The sequence below is a fragment of the Neoarius graeffei genome, chromosome 5 (genome assembly GCF_027579695.1).
Source record: "Neoarius graeffei isolate fNeoGra1 chromosome 5, fNeoGra1.pri, whole genome shotgun sequence".
Lineage (NCBI taxonomy): Eukaryota > Metazoa > Chordata > Actinopteri > Siluriformes > Ariidae > Neoarius > Neoarius graeffei.
This window is the reverse complement of record NC_083573.1, coordinates 73,099,886-73,127,371: the sequence shown is the minus strand read 5'-3', so window position 1 is coordinate 73,127,371 and position 27,486 is coordinate 73,099,886. Positions and strand designations below refer to the sequence as shown.

Here is a 27,486-nt window from a genome sequence, read left to right as displayed (position 1 = left end):
GCTTGCCATCCTTCCACTTGCAAGTGGTAAGTGACGCGCATGCCCGATATGCACTAGGATCACACACACAGCGGCTCAGTCCCGAATCACTGCTCGTGCACTTCACTCGCGCGCTCTGTGAGCTGTGCAGGGCCGGAGTGCGCACCCTCCAGAGGGCACTCGCTGTTCAGGGTGGAGTGATTTGGAGCGCAGGATGCCTGTGGAGCCGAGCGTATCCGTGTATTGGCATTGCTCTGTGCACGCGAATCGTGTATTGGCGTTGCTGTGTGCACGCTAATCGTTTTAAAAACGTTAATTTGATGATCCGCTGATACGGTCTAATGTAAACCCCACCTAATTCATAAGTAATGACCTTTCTTACACTTTTATCTATTATTTTAACTCAGAACTACACACATACTCATGCACACAAACACATATGCAGCTCTAGAAAAGATTAAGAGACCACTTCAATTTTTTTCTTAAATCAGCATCTCTATGTATGGCAGCCATTTCATACCAGTGTCTTTGCTGGAATTCCAACACAAGCACACCTCATTTTATTTAATGAGATACTGATTAAGTGATCACCTGAACCAAATCTTATTTAACGAGTAAAAGTATTTAAAAAAAACACTGCTGTGGTCATCACTATCCTCTTGCAATAGGACTAGTTTGGATGGAAAAATAGTGCTAGTAGTAACTTAAATTTAATTGGAATACAAAAATATCTATTCATCATGCCAAAAGAGTTAAAAAGAAAAGTTTTGAGTGAGAAAAAGAAGGGTTCAATTCTGGCTTTTCTGGCAGAGGGATACAGTAAGCATCGGGTTGCTTCGATCCTCAAAATTTCAAAGACGGCAGTTCATAAGAACAAAGTCAAGCAGCACACTTTGAGGACAACAAAGTTACAGACTGGCAGAGGGTGAAAATGACTCTCCACTGACCAGGATGATCGTCAATTCCTTTAATCAACTCAACAACCATAGGATGACTTCAAGTGACCTCCAAAAAGAATGACAAATGGCAGCTGGGGTTAAGTGCATGGCAGGGACGGTTCGAAACAGGCTCCTCCGGGTGGGGTTGAAGTCATGCAAAGTTAGAAAAAAGCCATTCATCAGCGAGAAGCAAAGAAGAACCAGGCTGAGGTTTGTTAAAGACCATAAGGATTGGACTGTAGAGGACTGGAGTAAGGTCATCTTCTCTGAGGAGTCCAATTTTCAGCTTTTCCCATCATCTGGTCATCTACTGGTTAGATGGAGACCTAGATAGGCCTACAAGCCACAGTGTCTCACACCCATTGTGAAATTTGGTAGAGGATCAGTGATGATCTGGGGGTGCTTCAGCAAGGCTACAATGGGGCAGATTTTTGTTTGTGAAGGACACATAAATCGAGCCATGTACAAGGTTATCCTGGAAGAAAACTTGTTTCCTTCTGCTCTGACAATGTTCCCTAACTCTGAGGGTTGGGTTTTCCAGCAGTACAATGCTCCATGGCATACAGCCAGGTCAATCAAGGTGTGGATAGAGGACCACAAAATCAAGACCCTGTCATGGCCATGCCAATCTCCAGACCTGAACCCCACTGAAATCTTCTGGAATATGATCAAGAGGAAAATGGATGGTCACAAGCCATCAAACAAAGCTGAGCTAATTGAATTTTTTCACCAAGAGTGGCATAAAGTCGGGCGGCGTGGTGGTGCAGTGGTTAGCACTGTCTCCTCACAGCAAGAAGGTTCCGGGTTTACACCTCACGGCTGATGGGGGCATTTCTGTGTTGAGTTTGCATATTCTCCCCATGTCTGTGTGGGTTTCCTCTGGGTACTCCAGTTTCTCCCACAGTTCAAAGACATGCAGATTAGCTAAAATACCCAGCCACTGGTATTGTACAAGCCACTGCATATTTAGTACTGGTCCTAAGCCCAGATCGACTGGGGAGGGTTAAGTCAGGAAAGGCATCCGGTGTAAAACCTATACCAAATCTAATATGCGGAACAGATCCGCTGTGGCGACCCCTAACTGGAGCAGCTGAAAGAAGAAGGAGAAGAAGAAGAAGGCATAAAGTCACACAAGAGCAATGTGAAAAACTGGTGGAGAGCATGCCAAGATGCATGAAAGCTGTGATTAAATGTCAGGGTTATTCCACCAAATATTGATTTTTGCAGTCATCCTAAGTTCAAACATTCATATTGTGTTGTTGTAAATTGAATATGCTCTTGATTTCTATGCATTATTCAAGGTCTGAAACCATTCATCTTTTTTGTTATTTTGATCAACTGTCATTTTCTGCAATTAAATGCTCTAAGTGACAATATTTTTTTCTGTGGAATTTAGGGGAAATGTCAGTAGTTTCTGGAATAAAACAAAAATGTTCATGTTCCTCAAACACGTACATATACAGTAAATAGTAAAAGCAGTGAAACTGATAATTTTGTAGTGGTCCCTTATTTTTTTTTCCAGAGCTGTATGTTAAGTTCTTAACATTTTCATAACCTTTATCCTATTTTTAAAATATTCCCTAACATGAAACATGGGGGTGTTTCTCACTAGCTCCCTTCAGGAAACGAACCAAAGGGGAGTGGAGAATGTATCAGGAGAAAACCGGAACCAAAGAAGAGTGAGGTAAGAAATAAGCAGGAAAGGAAAAGAGAACTGAAGGTCAAGCGGTAGAGAATAATTATCAGGACTAACATGGCGTTACTGGTAGCTGTGGTGGAAAGGTCGGCCGACGAGATAACTCCGCACTTGGCACATTTGAGCGTCATATTGTACACTGGCACTGTCATCTGACTGCAAAGTCAAATCAACACACTGAAAATACACACATTCACTAACATACATACACACACACTAAACCTTTTGCCACAGAATCCCCTTTCCAGCTCTCTGTCAGGGCTATGGGGTATGTTTTAGGGACGGGGGAAATGACACTCAAATTTTATGTTTATTAATTGGCCTGAATCCAGATGCAGTACATGGGAGAGGTGGTGAACGACATTGGAGAATTGTTCATAACTGCAACTGCCATTCTTGATGGTTGCATAGCTATTATTAGATTTTAATTGTTTTATTTGTTTGTCATTTTGAAACACTTAGAATTCACAAGCTGATAACAATATCTCACACACATACATGCCCCAAGCCATGTTAATATTATACATATTAGGTGCAAGCGTGCGCACACACACACACACACACACACACACACACACACACACACACTTGTCTTCCTGTCCTTTTAAGGACCTCCCATTTACATCATTATTAATGCAGCTAATTAAAGTTATTCTAACAACTAAATCTAACCCTAACCTTAATCTTAGTAACCAAATGCCTTTCTTAGTGCCCCCCCTCCATAATTTTTTCCTCTTGGGGAGCAGCTGAATGTCCAGTCAAAATCAAAATTGTCAGATTTTCCTATCTTTGTGGGGACATTTGGTTTTTACCAGGGTATACAATTATAGATACACACAAATAGGTTTGCCTTCTGTATGGGGACCTTCCACTGATATAATTATTAATGCAGCTAATTAAAACTATGTCTGCACCTTAATCCCCCCCCCCCCCACACACACACACATGCACGCACACACTGCATCAACTTCTCATAAAGTATTAACAAAAGAGCATTAAAAATGTGTCTCTTAATTTAATAGAGCCACCATCTCTTCATAAGTATTCTTCAGGAATACCCCAGAATGCTTTGCACAAATATAGTTACCATGTGTATATAACACAATCAGGTCACTCCAAACATCTCCAGAGACTGGCATGTTCGCAAATGGGACTACACAAGAACATTATGTACTCATCGCTTATCTGAAAAATGCTGCTCAGTTGTGATTCATACTATTGTCCATGGACACAAAATGGCTACTTGCAAAATAGCAATTAAAGTCATCAGCAAGATATAACTGGCATCATGGCCAGTGAATCGATCCTGCAGCTGGCAGACATGTAGATTGAACCCCACATAATATAAAAAATCCAATTCCATGCTAAAGGCCAATCCAACCAATAAAAGGTGGCTGCAGGCAGTGATATTAAAAAGCAATCAGTGTTTTTGTGAATTACAAGGTCATTTTGCTAGTTTTTATGGTGAAGGCTAGAGGCACTTCGGGAGCACAGTTTTACTGCAGGAGCACATTGCTGATCAACACTAATACACAGCACTCCCCCTGGCTTCATCTCCCATCATCCTGTTTTTCAGTTAGACAGTGTACACATCCACCCTCCATCTCTTAAAGCTTGATTTTAAAGAAGCCAACATCTACCTGAAGGCATGTGAACCAGTCTGGGATGGAGGTAACTGCTTTTACGTCACTACTTCTAGCCTCCAGCAGGTTGTATAGGCCTGATTTTCATGGTACTAAGACTTCTGGTTCTTGATCATTCTTAGGATCTTTATCAATCCAGATAGTGAAAGAGAGGTTGACTCAAGAAATTCTAACTATATCAAGCTTTCTATTAACAAAAAGCATTTGAAATATTGCTAAGCATGTACAACCCTGATTCCAAAAAAGTTGGGACAAAGTACAAATTGTAAATAAAAACGGAATGCAATAATTTACAACTCTCAAAAACTGATATTGTATTCACAATAGAACATAGACAACATATCAAATGTCGAAAGTGAGACATTTTGAAATTTCATGCCAAATATTGGCTCATTTGAAATTTCATGACAGCAACACATCTCAAAAAAGTTGGGACGGGGCAATAAGAGGCTGGAAAAGTTAAAGGTACAAAAAAGGAACAGCTGGAGGACCAAATTGCAACTCATTAGGTCAATTGGCAATAGGTCATTAACATGACTGAGTATACTGTAAAAAGAGCATCTTGGAGTGGCAGCGGCTCTCAGAAGTAAAGATGGGAAGAGGATCACCAATCCCCCTAATTCTGCGCCGACAAATAGTGGAGCAATATCAGAAAGGAGTTCGACAGTGTAAAATTGCAAAGAGTTTGAACATATCATCATCTACAGTGCATAATATCATCAAAAGATTCAGAGAATCTGGAAGAATCTCTGTGCGTAAGGGTCATGGCCAGAAAACCATACTGGGTGCCCGTGATCTTCGGGCCCTTAGACGGCACTGCATCACATACAGGCATGCTTCTGTATTGGAAATCACAAAATGGGCTCAGGAATATTTCCAGAGAACATTATCTGTGAACACAATTCACCATGCCATCCGCCGTTGCCAGCTAAAACTCTATAGTTCAAAGAAGAAGCCATATCTAAACTTGATCCAGAAGTGCAGGCGCCTTCTCTGGGCCAAAGCTCATTTAAAATGGACTGTGGCAAAGTAGAAAACTGTTCTGTGGTCAGACAAATCAAAATTTGAAGTTCTTTATGGAAATCAGGGACGCCGTGTCATTCGGATTAAAGAGGAGAAGGACGACCCAAGTTGTTAGCGCTCAGTTCAGAAGCCTGCATCCCTGATGGTATGGGGTTGCATTAGTGCGTGTGGCATGGGCAGCTTACACATCTGGAAAGACACCATCAATGCTGAAAGGTATATCCAGGTTCTAGACGCAACATATGCTCCCATCCAGATGACATCTCTTTCAGGGAAGACCTTGCATTTTCCAACATGACAATGCCAAACCACACACTGCATCAATTACAGCATCATGGCTGCGTAGAAGAAAGGTCCGGGTACTGAACTGGCCAGCCTGCAGTCCAGATCTTTCACCCATGGAAAACATTTGGCGCATCATTAAACGGAAGATATGACAAAAAAGACCTAAGACAGTTGAGCAACTAGAATCCTACAATAGACAAGAATGGGTTAACATTCCTATCCCTAAACTTGAGCAACTTGTCTCCTCAGTCCCCAGACGTTTACAGACTGTTGTAAAGAGAAAAGGGGATGTCTCACAGTGGTAAACATGGCCTTGTCCCAACTTTTTTGAGATGTGTTATTGTCATGAAATTTAAAATCACCTAATTTTTCTCTTTAAATGATACATTTCCTCAGTTTAAACATTTGATATGTCATCTATGTTCTATTCTGAATAAAATATGGAATTTTGAAACTTCCACATCATTGCATTCCATTTTTATTTACAATTTGTTCTTTGTCCCAACTTTTTTGGAATTGGGGTTGTAAAATACCTTTTTTTTCAATAGATGGAAGGTGATTACTAAATGCGGACTAAAGTTCTTTACTTTTTTCATTCGGAAATATATATTTTTGGATGACTATCCTGTAAATGAACACTTTCACATCAAAGACAAATGTTCATGTGTGAAAAAACATTTTTTTTTTTTTTTTAAAGCAGATTAAATTTTTCTAATATTTCATCCATGAAAGGTATGCATTCAACCAATCAGGGTGCAGGTTGTGGAAATATCACAACACTGCAGGTTTGGCTGAGTCTCCCACTGAGTCTGGCTGCATCTGAAAATGCATACTTCCATACTATCAGGGCACAAAAAGCAGTATGTAGGGTGTCCCAATACCAAGAAGGCATTTAATAGTAGTCGAATGGTACCTTTGTGTCTCAAAATCAAGAACTATTTGACAAGCAAAACAAAAATTATAAAAATAATGACTTCAAAGACAATGCCTGGGAAAAAAAAAACAGGAGAAGAGCTCGGCTATGAAAATGATGGGTGTACAGTCCATGGTCTGTAGCCTACTTTGCGTTGTAGTGAAACTTGCTATCAGTCTCAGCAACTCCTGAATCAAGCAGTGAAACTGCCCATGCTCTCATCTCCTTCTTAAGATAGAATGTACCCAAAAGTTTCTCTCCCCCTCACTTTTTTTGCAAAAGAATAAGTGCCAGCTTATCATCACTTATTACATTGCCACAGGACTGTTCACAAAATCGTGTCATGTTTAATGTAAATATCAATGTTGTGTTAAATTCGTCAACAATTTTTGACACATTTGCATCTTTTTTTGCGTCATGCTTTTTGTCTAAAGACCTTAACTCTGCATGACTTTGTCATTGTTTTCAATATTTGAGTCCAGGGTACTCAAATAAAATTGGTAAAGATTAATTTCCATTAAATTATTTGCTTAGAAAATATAAGATAAGCAATTAACATGACTGAATGGTTACAATTCCTTTACAAGATACAAAACCTTTTCATGTTTAAACAGTTGTGACTAGTTTGTGGCTATACATAAGACAATTTGACATGGTTATGTTTTGTTTCGCACTGGCATTTCATGTTTCAGAAACACAGACTCTGAACAGAGGAAAAATATTTACTTTGCATTTGATGTGGGATGAATGTGAAGGCATACTTCCCTATCCATTCATCTTTCAACATACACAGTATGATCAAAATTATTTGGACACCCAACCACCATATCCATATGTGGGCCTTCTCTAAATTGTTGCCACAAAGTTGGAAGCACACAATTGTATAAGATATCTTTTTATGCTGTAGGTTTACATTTTACCAGAAATTACTGGAAATAAGGGGCCCAAAAATGTTCCAGCATGACAATGCCCCTGGGCACAATGTGAGGTCCATGGAGACATGGTTTACCAAGTTTTAGTGTAAAAGTGGCCTGCACAAAGCATAGAGTTTAACCCCACTGAACACTTTTGGGATAAACTGGAATGCTGAGTACACCCCAGGCCTCCTCGCCTGTCATCAGTGCCTGACCTCACTAATGCTCTTGTGGGTGAATGAGCAAACCCTCACAGCCATGTTGCAAAATCTAGTGCAAAGTCTTTCCAGAAGGGTGGGCATTCCTATAATGGCAAAGAGAGATTAAATCTGGAATGGGATGTTCAAAAAGTACATATGGTTGTGATTGCCCAGGTGTCCACAAACTTTTGGTCATGTAGTGTATATAAAGGTTTTCACTGTCAGCTTTTCTTAACACAAGCTATGTCGTCCATTCACTAATCAGACCAGAATTGGTTTTAAAAAAAATCTGTTAAACTCTCCCATTTCTCATCTAGTGTCTCTAGCCCTGTAACTAGTTGATGGTCTGATGAGCTGCCTGATATGCTAAATAATTTACACAAATGCATGTGCTTACTATATGTTAAATGTTCTGTTTCTTTTTTTTATTCTGTCTTTCTTCTTTGTTGATTTAGTGGTTTTAAACACCAAAATACATTCTTTAAAAATGAAGTGTGTCTTTGAGAAATCCTTTCTGTACCACATGCTGGAGTTGCAATTGAAACTAATAATATTCACATTCATGAATTTCTGTAAGTATGCATATCATTAGTCTGGCCTATTCCATATTTCTCTTTTGTAACTGTCCTTTTCATAATAAATAAATAAATAAATAAATAAATAAAAATAAAATAAAAATCCCAACCTGCATTGCCAGATCTCTGAGGTGTTAGCACATGAGCCATGTGCAGGTTCTGCATTGTGCTTAGTTAGGCACAGCACACATTCAATATTGTAATTAAGCATGCTATGGATTTGAACCTCGATGAGGCCAAGGGACAGACAGAAGGGGAAAGGGAGCCTTTAAAGGAATAGATGTCTTTCTGAAACTCAACAACACACACACATACACAAAGCAGGAGAGAGAGAGAGAGCGAGAGAGAGAGATATTAATTTAAATGTACCTCCTGGTCTCAGTTCTGGATTCATTTGCATTCTTTAATTTGACAGAGCTAAATTTTGAGTAATTGAATCAAAGCATCGAGAGCCACTTAATCTGTCAAATGGACTGTGGAAAAAGTCTAAGAATTAATCTAAGTACCCTACCAAGATCTAGCAATATTGATATTAGCCAAAGTATCAAGGTGATCTGGGGGTCTTTGTCTGTGCCAATCAGTGCCCAGGTGGGCAGAAAGATCAGCCCTGAGTGGGAGCAAAGGGGGATACTGTGGTAACCCTGGCACAAAAAAGTAAACAAACAAAACAAACAATCAATGTCATAAATATCATTGCAAAGACAGACACACTTGTGTTCTGAAAAATAATTTGAAACAAATGAAAGGAGAAAAATGAAGCTGCTAGATGCATAAACAATGGTGGTGATGGCCACACAGCAGCCTGCAGGCAAACCAAAGCAGGTGCCCAGGAAAGGAAACAAATATCAGAAAGAGAGGTCCAGTGACAAAAATAAATGCTGTAACATAAACGACTATGGGAATACCTGATTATTCGTCTGTGGTATTAATGATCCATGACCACAATGGAATAATTGTCATAACTGTGATTGTACAAGCAAAAGGTGAAATAATATCACTAATCCATACAGCACAATATTTAAGGCTACAATAACAATTCTCAGTTTATATTATAATCAGTAGCCCCTTTAAGTTAGATGATTTAAAACTTGTTTTAATCAATGAAAGGTAATGGGAAAACTGCTCAAGCTGAACTATATTGATTAGATATATGAAATGTTAGAGAATTATTGTTTTGTGTTTGCCTTTGCTGGGCTTGACTGCTTTCCTTTAAACAACCATTCCCATTAAGAAAATAAAAGCAGGCCTGGACATGTACAAGTTTAGAACATCTACAGCAAATAGCACCACTCAAAAATTAAGAGAAGCTGAGGATACAAATTGAAAAAAAAAATCAAAGGAATGCAAGGCTGTTTACGTGAGCTATGCTGCTTTTGAAGGATCAACAGCCAGTCCTCTCTGATCTCGCCCGTGTATCTACCCCTTCACTTCCTTCCTGATGTCTTTTGTCTACTTCCATCCTTTAAAGACCATTAAATTATTCTTATTGCTTTGCTAGAACAAATGATGCATATTTTTCTCTTGACCTTTTTATTGTTATAATCCCGCTCTCTCTTTCACTCTGTCCGTCACTCTTCATCCTTCCCTCTCCTCGTCTACCCTTTGACTTGATCAGTAACTAATCCATTTTTCCTGTGTGCAGTCTTTGTAGGGAGAGAGACAGAGGCCTGGCTACTGAGCCTATATGCTTTGCTGCTTTGATGGATGTATGATGAGGCATACCCTGCCCTCTCCTTCAGTTTCATATCAGTAATGCCGTCTTTGGACACCAGTTTGTTAAAAACCAGAATCCCGATAACCATGTTAACCTGGAGAAGAGAAAACACAGAGGTGAACGGACATGCACAAGACAAAACATTCTCACTGATAAAAAAATAACTGGCACCAAACATGATTACACAAAGCGGAGATTAACTCCCTAGATCCAATTATAGAGATTAGTCTATGCTCTTCTGTTTAAACAGACACCTAAATCCATAAATGTTTTCCACCAGATATTGTGCTGCAGGCTTTCTGGGAATAGTGTTTTAGTTAATTCAAGGGTCAGCTATTGATAAGCAAACAAGGAGTGTCTATTTAGCTATCCCTTACAAAAGTCTCATTGCCTGCCCTAAAGGACTGTAATTTTGTAGCAGCTGGAGAGATGAAGAGCTGGGAAGAAATCTCTCTCTCAAACAGGAAAGCAAGGACCAAGAAAGTACCAAGACTACAGCTGCAGCTGGTCCCACAAATGCGTACAAGAGCCCTCCTTCCAGAGACAACCAGCAGCTAGCAGGGTAGAAAGAAACAAAGAGTAACACAGAGGAGAGAGAGAGAGAGAGAGAGAGAGAGAGAGAGGTTAAGAAAAGGTGACACATAAGGGAAAAAGAACTGGTAAGACTGAGAAAGGTCATTTCAGACAGAGGATGTATGATCCATGAAAGAAGGAATTTGCATATTTGTGAAACACTAAATCCAGTAATCCATTCCATGTTATTGAGTAAGTTTAAAAGGATGCAACAGACTGCAAAGGCTATGGTAAAAGTAGACTTACTAGTTAACTGTACCATATCCTTTAGCCTTGGTAAAACCAACAGAGATAGCCACAACAAGAGCAGGTAAGCCTTTAGAAAAGAAAAGAAAAGAAAAGAAAAGAAAAGAAAGGGAGAATAATAATTAAACACGATGTACTGGATAATAATACCTATGCCTAAATTTTAAGACATAATTGTTCCATTATCTACACCGCTTATCTGTCAGGGTCACGGAGGAAGCTGTAGCCAATCCCAACTGACATTTTTTTTTACACCCTGGGAGGGTTGCCAGTCCATCAAAGGGCTAACACTAAGATGAACAATCATTCGCACTCACATTCACACCTATGGGTAATGTTGCTTTGCTACTTGACCTAATCTGCATGTTTACAGACTCTGGGAAGAAACAGGAGCACTTGGAGGAAACCCACACAGGTAGGGGGAGAACATGCAAACTCCACCCAGAAAGACCCCAGTTGGCCAGAATGTTTGAACCCAAGAATCCTCTTGCTGTGGGGTGAGAGTGCTAAACACTGCACCACAGTGCTGTCAATCACATAGCAAGCATGGCAAAGCACTGAACCTTCAGAAGCATCATTCACATTCCTTGCTTTTCCACTCTCATTCCAACAGATCTCTTTCCCTAAATATTTTAATCTACTGTCCTCTTTATTATCCTATTTGGACTGTTTAGAAGTGGCATTTGTTAGCCAAGACTAGAACAGGCAATTTGTCCAGGCAGAATTTGTTAAAATAATCCACTACTCTTGGGAAATCAAAAGTTTGACTCCCAACAATGCCATAGCCAGCTGGAGCCAAGACAGCAAAATTAGCCATGCTTGTTGGGTGGGAGGGGTGATATTCTCTCTCCGATGTCAATCACAGCAATAGTGGCCAATCATGGACATCTGTGACCTCATGTTTGCAGAGAAAGGTAAAAGTGATTTCCTTCACATGTGCACTACTTTCCTCCAAGCAAAAGTATGCGTTACGCTTCACTGCCCATGGCTGGTAGCTCTTGTGTGATATGGGAGAGTTGGCTGGGGGTGAGAGAAAAATCCCAGCAGAATAAATAAAAAAGGTCTCTTAGCCTGGCCTGCTTGGTAATCCAGACTACTCATGGAGTGCCTAGTTTGTGTCAGAGAAAATGGATTGAAGAGAGTAGCAAACAGTGATTAAAGACAGCTAAATATAGAGCAGACAGACAGAGCTCACCCCATCCCAGGCAGAGGAAGCGCTTGCGGATGATGCGGTTTCTCAAACGGCCAGTCACAGCCATGTAAGACTGCCAGGCCTCCGTCAGAACCCAACAAAAGGAGGATAGAAAGAAGAAGTGTAGAAAAGCAGCCACAAGAGTACAAACAACCTGACATGGAGAGGAACAGAAAGAGATAACATGTTTTAAGGCATGTAGAGAGAGTTGTATGGTATGTGTGTGTGTACTTGCTTCCTATAAAAGTTACCTGGTTTCGTGTCTGAGTCTGACCAATGAGGATTAGTGCATTAGAGGAGATGATGGACAGGCAGAAGTTGATGAGAATGACGGAGCGTTCGGAGCGGATGTACCTTCAGGAGAAGAGAGAAACTCTACTTAGGAAAATCTCCAGCCTCCACACAATGACTCATCCAAGCAGCAGATGTCATGATGATATTCACAAACAGCCATGTTCAGAGTTGCATATTGAGGAATTAATACAGACATTGTGTCTTCAGATATAATACATTTATGCTCTGCTTGACACTTTGTGTGCATGGCAAAGTCTTTCAAAAACAGGTGTGTCTCATTAATGCAAGATTGAACTCAAGTTGATCTTTGTTCGTCAGTCTGCATTTCTATCCCTTGCTTTTGCAGCTTTAAAGGCAAGCGCTTGCATATAAAGGTAGTGGTGTAGATGCTATTAAAACCACCTAATTCTAATATTCTTGATATGAACCATGCAAAAAATCTCCTTAAGCACTTTGTGTAAGCCAAAACTGAATGCAGACAACTTTTCCTGCCTAAATATTATTACATAAATATTATAATTTGTGTCAGCCCTGTGATAATCTGGCGACTTGTCCAGGGTGTACCCTGCCTCTCCCCCATAGTCAGCTGGGATAGGCTCCAGCTTGCCCACAACCCTGCACAGGATAAGCGGTTACAGATAACGGATGGATGGATGAATTATCATTTGTTTGTATGTACAAACACTGCCCAAAGTGCACATTAAAGTGCTCAGATATAATTATTTAAGATGCATGCCATCGAACCCTAAAATTAGGCTATCATGCACAACGTAGCATATTGTGATTAAAGATAATGCTTTAAAATATATGGGTGAAGAATTTTTTACAGCATGGTTAAAAATATGGCTGCACAACAATTGTGCATTTGTCAAACTGGATGAATGCCTATGATTCACCAGTGCACTCACACTGCACTCAGCAGAAATCTGAAATTGGTCCGTGTGCTCACGGCATGTTTTGTATGAGTTGTTTGATTGTTCTTTGGTTGACTGGAGTTGTTAATTAGGAATTGACTTTGATGAATAAGTCAAAGCTCTTTAACTTCATTAGCAGGTGGGCTACCCATTATATATAAATCTGAAGAAGAACGCAAGGTGTAAATGCAGTGAACTTTGCATACATTTATAGATGTAGTAAATGTAGCATAGTATAGTTTCTAGACAAATGGAACATTTTGGAGAAACGTTCTTAATCAGTTCAGTGTTTGATATCATTATCTTTTTCTCTACTGATTATATTCATCGGAAATTGTATCGTGTCTGGCCTACAGGTTGCCTGTTGAAAGTCTGCACTAAAAATTCTCTATGCAAAAAAAGTCACACTTTTTTGTGATTATAATAGTGTACTGAAGAGCAGTGCTATAACAATCATCATATAATATACTTTGAATACTGCAATTTACATCTTCTTAAAATTTCAAACATTTTGATTATTTTTAAAGTGACAAAAATCTATTGTTTGGAAAGGTTAGCAAAGCATAATGATGATTCTAAATATGTGTAATCTGTCTGCTTTCTCCATCTTTTTGTCAAGTCCATTGTGGGAGAACAGGGAACACATAAGCATGCATATCTTCTATGGATATACGCATATACATACTTCATTCTCATTTGCTTTCTGCTTTAAATAACCTCTTTCCTCCTTTTTTTTTTGCAAGCTGTTGCGTACCTCCACACAGAGACGTAAATGATGATAAGGAGCAGGAGTGTGAGCGAGGAGACCCCACAGCCCACAATCAGCGTCACGGATGGAAGCTGGCTCTTGGATGGATCCATGCTCTGTCAGTGAGAAAAAAAGATGGTTGGGTTAGAGCTAATGGAGTGCTTGAATAGCACCGAGTCGGTCTTCTTCTCCTCTTCAGACAGCTGCAGTGAGATTAGTGTTGTCCACGAAGCACTGGCTGAGGAGCAAGGTCAACTCAAGGTGACTCAGTAAGTTGCTGCTGGCTGAAGGGCCACACACAACAGAGCCAAAATGCAAAACTGTTACGGCAGTACTCGCATACAATCCTGCTGTAAATGTCCATAACACTGCTATGCAAGTAAAATTTAGCAAACAGACGGCCACCGTCACCCTTGTGAAACGAATCTCGCCATTTCCATGCTGGTGCAGCTGATGCTCCAGTTTCCATGGTGATGGAGTTGAGAAACAGCGGCCACTGCAGCAGTGGATGCAGCATTAACCCGAATAAAGGTGGCTGTTTGTGCGTTCAGCATGAGCTACAGCATGTGCTGAGTGTCTGTGTTTATCTGTTTGTCAGTGTCCATACATATCCATCTGTGTGTTTCTACTCTTTGTTGAAAACTGTGATACAAAGAGAAAGTGATGTGAGATGAGATGAACACTGGTGAGACCATATGTTTATTTAGAACAAGAGCATGTTTTTCTTCAGCTATGACAATGAAAACAGATGAGTCACAACACTGTGATTTTAATTCCTCAATATACACTCACTGGCCACTTTATTAGGTACACCCATATACCTGTTGTTTTATGCAGTCATCTAATCAGCCAATCCCTTGACAGCAGCACAATGCATCAAATCATGCAGATACAAATCAAAAGCTTAAATTAATGTTCACTTCAAACATCAGAATGGGAAAAATTGTGATCTCTGTGACTTTCACTGTGGCATGGGTGTTGGTGCCAGATGGACTGGTTTGAATATTTCAGAAACTGCTGATCTCCTGGGGTTTTCACACACAACAGTCTCTAGAGTTTACACAGAATGGTGCAAAAAACCAAAACATAACAAAACAAAAAAACACTGAGTGAGCGACAGTTCTGTGGGTGGAAACGCCTTGTTGATAAGAGAGGTCAGAGGAAAATGGCCGGATAGATTTGAGCTGCTAGGAAGAATATAGCAACTTATAGGAACTCTTTACAAACATGGTGAACAGAAAAGCATCTCAGCATGCAACAGCAGAAGACCACATTGAGTTTCACTCAATGGAAACAGGAATCTCAGAATCAAGAACAAGTTCCTATTAAAGTGGCCAGTGAGTGTCTTTCATCTAAATATTTAGAAATACAGAAATACATGTCACAGCACTCCATGGCTGGGAGCCTAAGGCAGCAAAATTGGCCATGCTGTCTGGGTGGGAGGGATGGCATTACTCTCACTCTCCTGCCAATCAGAGAGACCTTAGCCAATCATGGGCTTCTGTGAGGTCATGCATGCTGAAGAGAACAGTTTGTGCTTTTCTCAGAGTTTGTTCAGCATCACTGTGACATAGCATGAGCAGCAGTTTAAAGGAGAAAGCAGGTGCTAACATTCACCATTTATGGTTGGTATCTGTCTTGTGATGGGGAGAGCGAGCCAGTGGGAGGAAATTGACAAATGACTAAACTGATAGAAAACAGCTTTTAAAAGAACTACTGTAATACAGGCAAAATCAAATAGTTTGCTAAAATGTAAAAGAAAAAAAAATGTCTAAAAATATAACGGAAAATGAACAGATGTCCTAAAACTGAACAGATGTTGATAAAAACTCAACAAATTAAGTCATGGCAGATGTCCTAAGGACGTGGACTTTAGGAAAAGCTGCTACTCTGTGTCCTATGTGCGCTTTCAAGGAGGACTGTGGACATGGTCATGCTGTGTGCACTCAGACATGTCGCATGAAGGACAGGACACTTCAGGCCTCTGCAAATCGCCTACACACACACACACACACACACACACACATAATTAGCTACGTTTATAGCCTGTCTTGTCTCCAGGTCTGATGGCCAAGCAGAACAAAGTTAATTAAATCCTACAGATTAATCAACATTGCAGTGGGTTTTTCTCTTTGCACTGAAAAATACATTTACACATAATGTACAAAAAATAAATTTTATATATATATATAAAGAGAGAGACAGAGAGAGAGAGACACACACACACACACCAGAAACTTGTGTGTTATCATGTATCACAGAAGTAACTTCATGGCTCAGTTACTTCTCAGTGGTGATAAGGGACTTCATAATTCCTCTCTCTTATTATTACTAGCGTATACATATAGGAATTTTAAAGTACTCACCTAAAGGATAAGTCTTGGCCAATTTCGATGCATTTCTACATAAAATTCCAGGCACTATAACTGAAGGACTTATTTCCAAAACCTGCTGAGTGTGTTTTAGTACAATCAGAGAAACTTTCATAATCATTTACAGTTTCAATATTTGTGCTAAGGTGAGCCCAACTGGCATTCATATTAATAAAATGAGATATTTCAGAGACATTTTAAAAATGATGAGTGAGAAAATGTTACATAGTCTTAAAATATGCTAACTCAAAGTAAAGCCCATCCATAATTTCTCTGAAATTCACCCTTATAATAGGCATATCAGACGTTTACTGGCCTTCCTGTGAAAATTGTGCATGCAGATGCTCATCTACGTTTCCAAATCTGTCATTGCTTAACTCTTGAATATTTTCTATTGTGCATACTATCATTAAAAAGCTTATAATTTCTGCTTTCCAAAGAAATTAATCTCGTTAAGATCTGTTCAGTACTTTGGGAGTAACAGCAGGTTGAAGTTGGTACAACAGAGTACACTTTCGGCTCGCGTGACGTCAGGAAACTGCCGGTGCTTTTTGAGTAACGGGAAAGCGGTCAGGCTCTCTTCTGATCAGTTTCCGACTGGCTTACTCATGAATATCAATCAGATAACTTTTATATGGATGTTCTCTCACCCTCACTGTTTCTGATGAAGTATTCAGGTAGTTTTGATGTTATGCTTCATAGGAGACTTTGAAGTGAGTTTTCATAGCTTTACTGACTTTTTTTTCAAATCAAACTGATTCATGTAAATAAATAACTATTTTAGAATGTAACTGTAGTTGTTTTGTTAAAAAAATATTGACATCTTAGTGGTCGGAATGATATTTAAAAAAACGGAAGTCAGAAACGCAAGTGTCAATTTAAATTCAATTAATAAAACTAAACAAAACTAAAACCAAAGCATGCCTCCTAAGAGGTGTGTCATTCAAGGCTGTTCAAGTGTAGCTGATAAAAAAGCGGAATTTTGATCCATTGTAGGCCAAAATCGGCAGGACACTTATGGAATTAATGGGTTCGATTTGTATGGACAAAGAGAGGTAACTTCAAGTGTTTAGCCTGTTGCTTGAATTTATGAGTTGTCCTCAGTCTTTTATCCTTTTCACTGATAGCAGTTCTGAAGTTTTATACGAGGCTAAATAATGGCAGTAATTAGGTACTTTCACTGCAGCCGGCAGGAGGCTGGCGCTTTGTGGCATATGCATTGTGCACAGCGAGCGCGCAACAGCCAGGAATTTGTTAGGGTTCAACTCCAAAACTAAGTTGCTCATAAAACTATACCATTTTCTGGTTCAAACAGTAACATAAAAGGATGGCGCACACAATTTACATGTAGTCTACAGTGCAGTTCGGGAATACAATGTTATTATGTAGATGCACAAAGTCCCAGCGCCCTGTTCAAATCCAACAGGACTTGCCCAGCTTGCTTTTCACTGAATTTGTGTCACAAGAAGCCCTCATAATTATTTATTTTGTTTATTTTGTCAACCTTATTAATTGAAAATGGTGGGTATCTCGGTATCTGCAATACAATGAAGTCACAATTCCAAGTGGCCATGTACTAAAACTTTTTTTTTTTGATGGGGGGGGGGGCAAAATCCGGGGGGACACCGTAAGATCATAAGTTTTGGAATTTTGGAAAAATATATTATGGTTGCGGGCGGCATGGTGGTGTAGTGGTTAGCGCTGTCGCCTCACAGCAAGAAGGTCCGGGTTCGAGCCCCATGGCCGGCGAGGGCCTTTCTGTGTGGAGTTTGCATGTTCTCCCCGTGTCCGCGTGGGTTTCCTCTGAGTGCTCCAGTTTCCCCCACAGTCCAAAGACATGCAGGTTAGGTTAACTGGTCACTCTAAATTGACCGTAGGTGTGAATGTGAGTGTGAATGGTTGTCTGTGTCTATTGGCCCTTTTCCACTACCCTTTTTCAGCTCACTTCAGCCTGACACGGCTCGCGTTTCGACTACCTCAGAACAGCATGACTCAGCTCGCTTCAGCCCTACTCAGCACCCAAAACTCGCACGGTTTTGGAGTAGGGCTGAAGTGAGCCAAATCGAGCCGAGTGGGGCTAGGGGCGTGAGGAGACACTCCCCTGTGCACTGATTGGTGAGGAGGAGTGTCCTCACATGCCCACACACGCCCTGCGAGCACGCTGGGATCTGTAAACACCGTAAACCCGGAAGAAGAAGAATTACGAATTACGAGAATTTCTGAAGCCTTATGCGCCTCGCCTCATCTATACACTCTTGCCAGTATCTGTTGGCGTTGTCGGTGACAACAAGCCACAGCACCAAGACCAGCAACACTAACGACTCCATGTCCTCCATGTTTATTGTTTACTATCCGGGTCGTGAGACTACCGCTTAAAAGGTCACTGATGTCACTGTTTGCGCCGCCTAACGACATCACGTGACGTCCACCCACTTTTGCTAACTCCACCCAATGTGTCCACCCACTTCCAGCCAGCACGGTTCAGCGCAGTTGTAGTCGAAATGCAACTCCAACAGCCCCACTCAGCTCGACTCAGCCCAACTCAGCACGGCACGGCTCAGCCCAACTCAGCCGCGTTGGTAGTGGAAAAGCGGCATATGTGTCAGCCCTGTGATGACCTGGCGACTTGTCCAGGGTGTACCCTGCCTCTCGCCTGTAGTCAGCTGGGATAGGCTCCAGCTTGCCTGCGACCCTGTAGAACAGGATAAAGCGGCTAGAGATAATGAGATGAGATATTAAGGTTGCAGAGATACGGTAATTTTAGGAATAAATAAATTTAACTGCGCACTGGATTACCCCCACACACACCCACACACACACCCACCTCTACTTAACATTGTAGCACAAAATAGAAAGGGTCTACATGGTCCTAATTGGTACTGTTAGAACCAGAAAAGGTTGGTAGTTTTATGAGCAACTTAGTTTTGGAGGTGAACCCTAACAATTTCCTGGCTGCTGCATGCTCGCTGTGCACAATGCACATGGCACCCGCTCTTGCCAACTCCAGTGAAAGTGAAAGTACCTAATTACTGACATTATTTAGCCTTGTGCCTACCAAGTGAGGTTACAAAGATGACAATTACAAACAGACACTGCTTTATCATAACTGTGAAAGTTGAACACCAAATCAGAAAAAAAAAGAATAAGCAAATTATGATTTGTACCATGTATTAACTTCCTGGGTTCCAGAAAACCACTTGTGTAGTTGTTGCTCTTCTTCTTCATGAGTGACTTGGCTTGCATATTTGTCCACCTCTTTCTCCGTGGCTATTGAGGTATTTCACCTGACGTCACAGGGTCACGTGACGCCCCGGTGTCCGCCATTTTGGACGGCAAGCTAGCTAATGTCAACAACAGTAGCTGGTATGTTACTGTAGCAATGTTTACGTTCAGTCATTTGGATGACTGTTAAAACCTTTCAGTCTCAAGTTTTTCCTTTACTGGATTTACTAGTTTACTGAGCTAGTGCGCGCCGGCCGGCCGGCCGGCTAGCGCGCGCTGGCTCCCGGCTTGCCGGCTAGCGCGCGCTGGCTCAGTAAACTAGTAAATCCAGTAAAGGAAAAACTTGAGGCTGGAAGGTTTTAACAGTCATCCAAATGACTGAACGTAAACATTGCTACAGTAACATACCAGCTATGATGTTGTTGACATTAGCTAGTGCTAACAGCTAGTTGCTAATACACTGCTACAACTACACCGACCCTAATAATACAGTTCGTAGTCATTGCCTGGTAACAGCAAATTTATAACGGGCCATGTCTCAACAGACTAAGAAGTTATTTCAATGACATTTAATAACATTTTGTTTATCCTGAGGACCGAAAGTAAATGAAAATGTGAACAAACCTTAGCTGTAATCAGATGGCGACCACCGGCTCCAGGGACGACCCGCTGATGTAGGCATGTTACCCAGCCTGACACAAAATATTTGTAGGCATCCAAACTCTTATACGCTTTCAGATCAATACCTGTGTATGGCGATGGGTTCTTAACAACATAGGTATACAGATCATGTGGGCCGAAGTCAGGTAAAGATGAGGGCTTCGTGTACTTCCGTACGTCAGTGAACAATCCTGGTGGAAGCAGGTAAACGTCATTCTCTAAGCCTGCTAACCTCAATTTTTGCAAATACCTCTCCCTCTGCTCGCCCTGTAAATGCCCTACGTCGCTGGATAGTGAAGGTGTTTTCTGCATCTCGCTCCTTTTTCTTTTATGTTTTTCGTTTGTCGCCTTCCTCGCATTCAAACTGATTCGAGCCGTGCCGTCCAAAATGGCAGCATCACATGACTTGGTCACGTGAGTGAAATACCTCAATAGGTTCTAAATCGTCCTCAGACAACCAACCAAAGATTGAGGACAAATTTAAAGAGCTTTCCTCGTCTTTTTCAAAACAATCTGCATCAAGAACACACGCCATTGCAGAGAATAGTATAGAGTCAGAGTGGACACAAAAGAAGGCAGTGGCGCATATGACGTCACACATGCAGCACCGCTGATCTGTAAATCACTGCGATCTAATAATGGCGGACAAGCTTTTAGTGATTTTTGGAACAGAATTCAGATGCAAAATAATTATTTTTCGAACCAATTTTTTATTTATCGGTGAACTTTACAACCTATTTGAGCATATCACACACAGAAAACCCAGGATTTTATGATGTAATTTTCGTTAGACTAGCACTTGAAATACTCAAAGCAGCCTGTCTACATGCTACAGTCAAAGTCACTAAGATCACACTTTCTCCAGGTTGATGTAAACATTACCTGAAGCTTTTGACCTGCTTCATGTATGATGTTATGCATTGTGCTGCTGCCACATGACTTGCTGATTTGATAATTCCTTGAATGAGCATGTAATACAGTGAAAGTATAAGTAAAACAAGAGTGTGGAATGAATGCTTGGCAAACTTAATACATGTTAAGCTATATTTTCATCTGATTCAACCATTCATTACTCTTAAACCACACTATATTCACACTAATTTCCTGGGTGAAAATAAGTCCAGTAAATTTAAATTAACCAAATCAAATTATAAATATTAATCTGGTTAAACATATCAAAGACAATCCTCAAACTGACACCACCCTGTAATGCAGCACATTTGTCATTTTTTGTGTTATTTAGAGAGTTTGTTCACATTAGGTAATTAGTTAAGTAGCTCACTAGTTAACTAGCTTCATGTTAGATGACTAGCGTGTTAGTGGTAATGAGCTCAAAGTCTTGTTATGGTCACATTGTCTTCACTCCCGCTTGTAATCACCGTCCAACATCATTCAATATTTGGCTTTTTTCGCTATAGCAATCCTGCTCAGTCACTTGACTTTTGTTGCCATAATCATGGAGAATGAACAGCATCCAGGCTCTAGCAACCTGCTTGTCTCTCTCGTGTCATTCCCATGTAAATGTAGCAGAAAACATGGTACTTTTTTGGGCTCTGCTTTTGACAGCGGTTTGTTTTCACTGAGTTGCCTTGAAATGCTATCATGCAACGCCACTTCTGGATATTCATCAACCAGATGAATTTCACCCCATACAACCTGAATGAGAGCAAAGCAAAATTCACTGCAATGGAAACGTACTGTTAGCTATCCACTCTAATCACTATCTCACTCTCACACACACACACACACACACACACACACACACACACACACACACACACACAAATTATTGTTCCCTCTTGGTAATTCACGTGATAAACAATGATGATTAAAAAAAAAATTAAAAATGGGGCGTATTTACATGTTGCACTGACGTGCCTATTTATAAAACAGTCACACTGTCTCCAAAAATGGTTGCAAAATGTGACTAAATAGTCACATTCTGGAGCCCTGCCTCATGTGACACAGTTCAGTGGCGGGAAAATCACTAGCCTGGGCACCTTGGACAAGTAGATTTGGTGTCTGGGCGATTAGTTTTTTACTCGTAGTTGTCTAGAGGACAAGTAGGTTCAGCAGTCAGGGAAAGAAAAGCAACCCTACTTCCTACTGACAATTGACAAAAAGAGTTTGCAAAAAAAAATTCATTTGGTGTGTATATTTAACTTTCACAGTGGTGCGGTGTACCTCAGTGCTGCACTAGACAACAGCTGAAAAGTAATCTGGCTGATGGGTGAAAATGTTTTTTTATTAGGCAGATTACTTCAAATATACAAATGACGGGAGGTTATTTCACAATCCAGAACATGCAGGTATAATGAAACTGAGCAAAATAAAGAGCAGCACATCCTATTTACTACATTGTACCTTGCGTTCATACATATCAAGAAAAACAAAGACACTAACCATGTTTGCATAATATCTTTTCCTTGATAAACAAGGACAGAAGAAAGCACTGTGGTGCTTTTTGTTGAAGGCACAAATATGATGCGCTACAATAAAAACTTCATCAGGATAGCCTAAGGACTAGGGCTACACAGGGCCTCCCAAAACACAGGAATGATCAAGTACATTGGAGCTCACACTTACCCGGTAGGTTTGTTAATGGATTTATCATTTGTCCACCCCTGCAGCTGCAATTATGAAGGCGAGGCTACAGGGCAAAATAACTTATTAAACTCAATTAGATCTTGCAAAAAAGCAAACACACACAAGACAGCCAGTGGTTACACAGTATATAACCAACTGCACCAAAATCTGATTTTGCTGTGTAATTTTCACATCACACATACATGATGGGAGTAATAAGAGATAGACATAAGAAAGACATGAATTAAAAAGGTCTATGGGCCATTTCCTCTGGCTCATTTTCATTCTGAAGCTGTAGGAGGTTAGTTGCAGACAGAGGGAACATCATTTGGAGCTTTCAGGACGTGGTTAGTGTAGTGGCAGGAATAATTAGCAGTGCAGTGGTGGGGGGCAGGACAGCGAGCCAGAAAGGAGAGAGGGCAGGGAATGAGGACAAGCTCCTTTGCTGGCACGTGGCATGACCGATCAAAACGGCCCAATATGCTTCACCGTGAGGAATGTAACAAGCTAAGTGCCACCCTCCCTGAGTCTGCTGCCATCTGCCCAGGTAGGCCAAGATGCCTACAGAGGGCAATGAAAACGTTCCAGCACTGAACAGGCTTTACATTTGGATCAAGCTTAATGCACACATACAGGACATGGTGAAAGAGAAAAGAATATAAACTCAAATCTGGGATGCAAAACTAAAACTTCAACAGCCCACTGGAAGTTACAAATCAATTAACACAGACTTAAAAAGCCATCCTGCTTTAGCAATGCATTAAGAGTCTGACTTTAATACACAGCACAAGTTCTGCTTGTTTTTACATACTGTAAATCTGTGCTTGGGGTGAGGCTAGGGACATCATACACATCTAATTCTGAAACACATGATGTATGTAGATAAGGTGATTGCTGGGAAACAACAAATTATACAACACACTATAATATTTAACACTCACAATATTTTATTGTATTCAATTTTTTTGCTTTTATAGTTGTAATTTGGGGCGGCACGGTGGTGTAGTGGTTAGCGCTGTCGCCTCACAGCAAGAAGGTCCAGGTTCGAGCCCCGTGGCCGGCGAGGGCCTTTCTGTGCGGAGTTTGCATGTTCTCCCCGTGTCCGTGTGGGTTTCCTCCGGGTGCTCCGGTTTCCCCCACAATCCAAAGACATGCAGGTTAGGTTAACTGGTGACTCTAAATTGACCGTAGGTGTGAATGTGAGTGTGAATGGTTGTCTGTGTCTATGTGTCAGCCCTGTGATGATCTGGCGACTTGTCCAGGGTGTACCCCGCCTTTTGCCCGTAGTCAGCTGGGATAGGCTCCAGCTTGCCTGCGACCCTGTAGAAGGATAAAGCGGCTAGAGATAATGAGATGAGTTGTAATTTGCTCAACTGTGATACATCATAGTTAGCATTTTCATTGGAAACTTTGCATTTTAATATCTCAAAAAGACATATGACTTTTTTGACAATTGATTTGGTTAAATATCGATTTGATTGCAGCATGCATTCACTGTGGCATTGTTCTGACAATCTTATGCAATGTCACAACATTTGTTTCCATCCAGATTTGCATTAATTTTTCACTGAGATCATGTCTTGATGACAGGGAACTCAAAACACTCTGTAAAGTCTTCTCCAGCACATCCCAAAAACTTTTAGTTGGGTTAAGGTCAGGACTCTGTGGTGGCCAATTCATATGTGAAAATGATTCCTCATGCTCCCTGAACCACTCTTTGACAGTTTGAGCCCGACCATTCCTGACATTGTCATCTTGGAATATACCTGTGCCACTGGGGCAGGAAAAAAAAAAAAAAAAAACAATCCATTGATGTGATTACCTGGTCATTCAATATATTCAGGTTGTCAGCTGACTTCATTTTATTGCCACATAACATTGCTGAGCCTCGGCCTGACGAACTGAAGCAACCACAGATCATAACAATGCCTCCAGAGGCTTGTACAGTGGCCACTATGCCTGATGGGTGCACTGCTTGATATGCTTCCCTTCTTACCCTGACACACCCATCACTCAGGATTAGGGTAAATCTGGACTCATCAGACCATATGACCTTTTTCCATTGCTCCAGAGTCTAATCTTTATGCTCCCTCGCACACTGAAGCCATTTCTTCTGATTAGCCTCACTAAGAAGTGCTTTTCTTCTGGCCACACAGCCATTTAGTCCCAATCCTTGGTGTTCTTGTCGCATTGTCTATAAGAAAATGCTCTCATTTTCATTATCAAACACAGCTATGAGTTCTATTATCTATTTTTTTTTACAATTCAGCTTCACCAAACATTTAAGTGAACTCCAGTCAGTCAAGTTTTTTTTTCCCCCAACAATATTTCTTCCGTGAAGTTGACAGTTCACCACTATCCTTCCAGGTTTTAGTAATGTGGTAATGTGTCGGACAGTTCTTAACCCAATTCCAGTAATTTCAAGCAATCTCCTTAGGTGTTTTGTTTGCTTGATGTAGGCCAATAATTTGACCCGTCTGAAACACAGTAAAATCTTTTCCACAACCACGGGATACGTATTCCAACATGGCTGTTTAAGAAATGAGAAGCTACTCACTGCATCAGTTAGGGTTAAAAGAATTGTTGCCAATCAAAGGCTCTAAAATATTTGCTTATTTAAATCCAAACGGTGGCTTTTTTTTTTTGGTCAGGCAGTGTATAAAGATTTAAACATTCAGAACAATACTATTTGTTTATTTCTAGCTGTTCAGTAATACAGTGCCCTCCACAATTATTGGCACCCCTTGTAAAGATTAATAAAAAGGGTAAGAAAAAAATCCACGTTTTGGTGAAGTAGCCTCATCTCACACTGAGAAAATGAGAAAAATCCAACCTTTAATTAAAATAAATTTATTCAGAGAAAAACAAATCTCTCATCAAGAAATAATTATTTTCAACAAAAAGATGTGCCACTATTATTGGAACCCCTGGAAATTAATAGTGAACCAAATGTAAGTGAAGCATGTTTCCCATTGTACAGTTTTGAGTTGATTGGAGTGTGTAGGAACTTTCAAGCTGTAATCCATGACTTCCTGTTTAACTGGGGTACAAATATAAGGTGACACAGAAGCCAAATTCCCTTACTCATCCATCAACATGGGAAAGATAAGAGAACACACAAATCAAATGAACAAGAAGTGTATTGATCTTCATAAGTCAGGGAATGGTTATAAGAAAACAGCTACTTGCCTGAAAATGTTCATTTCTACTATTAGGGCTATAATTAAAAAAAAAAAAAAAATGGAACACCAACTGGAACTGTTACAAACTTTCCTGGAAGAGGACCCAAGCTTATTTTGTCCCTCATACAATGAGGAGGCTGGTAATGGGGGGGACCCACAAGGATCACTGTTGGTCAATTACAGATTACAATTCACAAATGTAAGTGCCTGAATTTTGCAAAACAGTACTACAACTTTGACTGGAACCATGTTCTATGGTCTGATGTCATAAAAATTGAGCTTTTTGGCAATAAACAATCAAGGTGGGTTGGCGTAAAAAGAAGGACAGCTATAAGAAAAAGAACCTGATCCCAACTGTAAAATATGGTGGAAGTTCTGTAATACTGTGGAACTGTTTTTCCTCCAAAGGCCCTGGAAACCTTGTTAGGATACATGGCATCATGGATTCCATGAAATACCAGGACATTTTAAATCAAAATCTGGCTGCCTCTGCCAGGAAACTAAAACTGAGTCATCACTGGATCTTCCAGCAGGACAATGATCTGAAGCATATGTCAAAATCAATGCTAACATGATTAGCTGACTACAGAATCAGCCTTCTGCCATGGCCATCTCTGTCCCCTGACCTGAACCCCAATGAAAACCTGTGGGGTGAGCTGAAGAGAAGAGTGGACAAGAGAGGGCCTCGGACCCTGGATGATGTGGAGAGATTGTGTAAAAAGGAATGGTCACAGATGTCCTGCTCTGTATCTCCAACCTTATAAAATGTTATAGCAGACGACTCAGTGCTGTTTTACTGGCAAAGGGAGGTTGTACAAAGTATTAAATGCAGGGGTGCCAATAATTGTGGCACATGTGTTTTTTTTTTTATAATAATTTCTTGATGAGGGATTTGTTTTTCTCTGAATAAATTTATTTCAATTAAAGGTTGGATTTTTCTAACTTTTTCAGTGTGAAATGAAGCTACTTCACCAAAAGGTGGATTTTTTCGATCCATTTTTAGTAATCTTTACAAAAGGGGCCAATAATAGTTGAGGACACTGTATGTAACATAACGGTGTGTAGAATATGGTAAACCGTAAAAGGTTCCATGTCTATCATGAGCTAAAAATTTAATACCAGCACATGTCTAGATATACTGTACCATATACTGAAGCACTGCAGAATGAATTCAGTCCAAACCCCTAACTGCTGCAGTAAAACCTAGTTGAGGCTTCATTTTCAATGCGCAGAATGAAATGACTAGTGCTTCCACACTGGTGTGTCAACAGATGTGTTGTTATTGATGCAGAAACCTTTTCATGCTGACAATTAAGAAAAAAAAACAAACAAAAAAAACCCCACCCCTTTGCTTAATGAAATACAGGGGAAGTGTTTTGGGGATTGATGTGTAGGTTTTCTTTTCCCATCGGGGCTGTGTGGCCTACCGGCTATGTGGGCCAAGCATTATAAAGGGAACATTACTGTGCCTTCTATAGCTTTAAGAGCCTTGGCGGGCCATGCTGTTACCAGGGCAACTGGTGAACAAACTGCTTTAGAGGCAGTTTCCAGTCTAATAATAACTAATCGCAATGAATGAAAATTTCACCCAAAAGATACTGTTCATCAAACTAAATG

At 40.5% G+C, this 27,486-nt stretch overlaps 1 protein-coding gene across 1 annotated transcript in view; it reads right to left on the bottom strand.

Annotated features, from left to right (window-relative positions):
- The window catches only part of adgrb1a (adhesion G protein-coupled receptor B1a), a 107,351-nt gene that overhangs the window by 19,083 nt on the left and 60,782 nt on the right, over positions 1-27,486 (bottom strand). The window contains exons 18-24 of the mRNA XM_060922358.1: positions 13,854-13,963; positions 12,143-12,245; positions 11,895-12,045; positions 10,700-10,769; positions 10,368-10,434; positions 9,889-9,974; positions 2,671-2,769 (exon numbers count right to left, since the gene is read on the bottom strand). Coding sequence (XP_060778341.1) covers positions 2,671-2,769; positions 9,889-9,974; positions 10,368-10,434; positions 10,700-10,769; positions 11,895-12,045; positions 12,143-12,245; positions 13,854-13,963 — 686 coding nt within the window. The remainder of the gene's footprint in view (positions 1-2,670; positions 2,770-9,888; positions 9,975-10,367; positions 10,435-10,699; positions 10,770-11,894; positions 12,046-12,142; positions 12,246-13,853; positions 13,964-27,486) is intronic.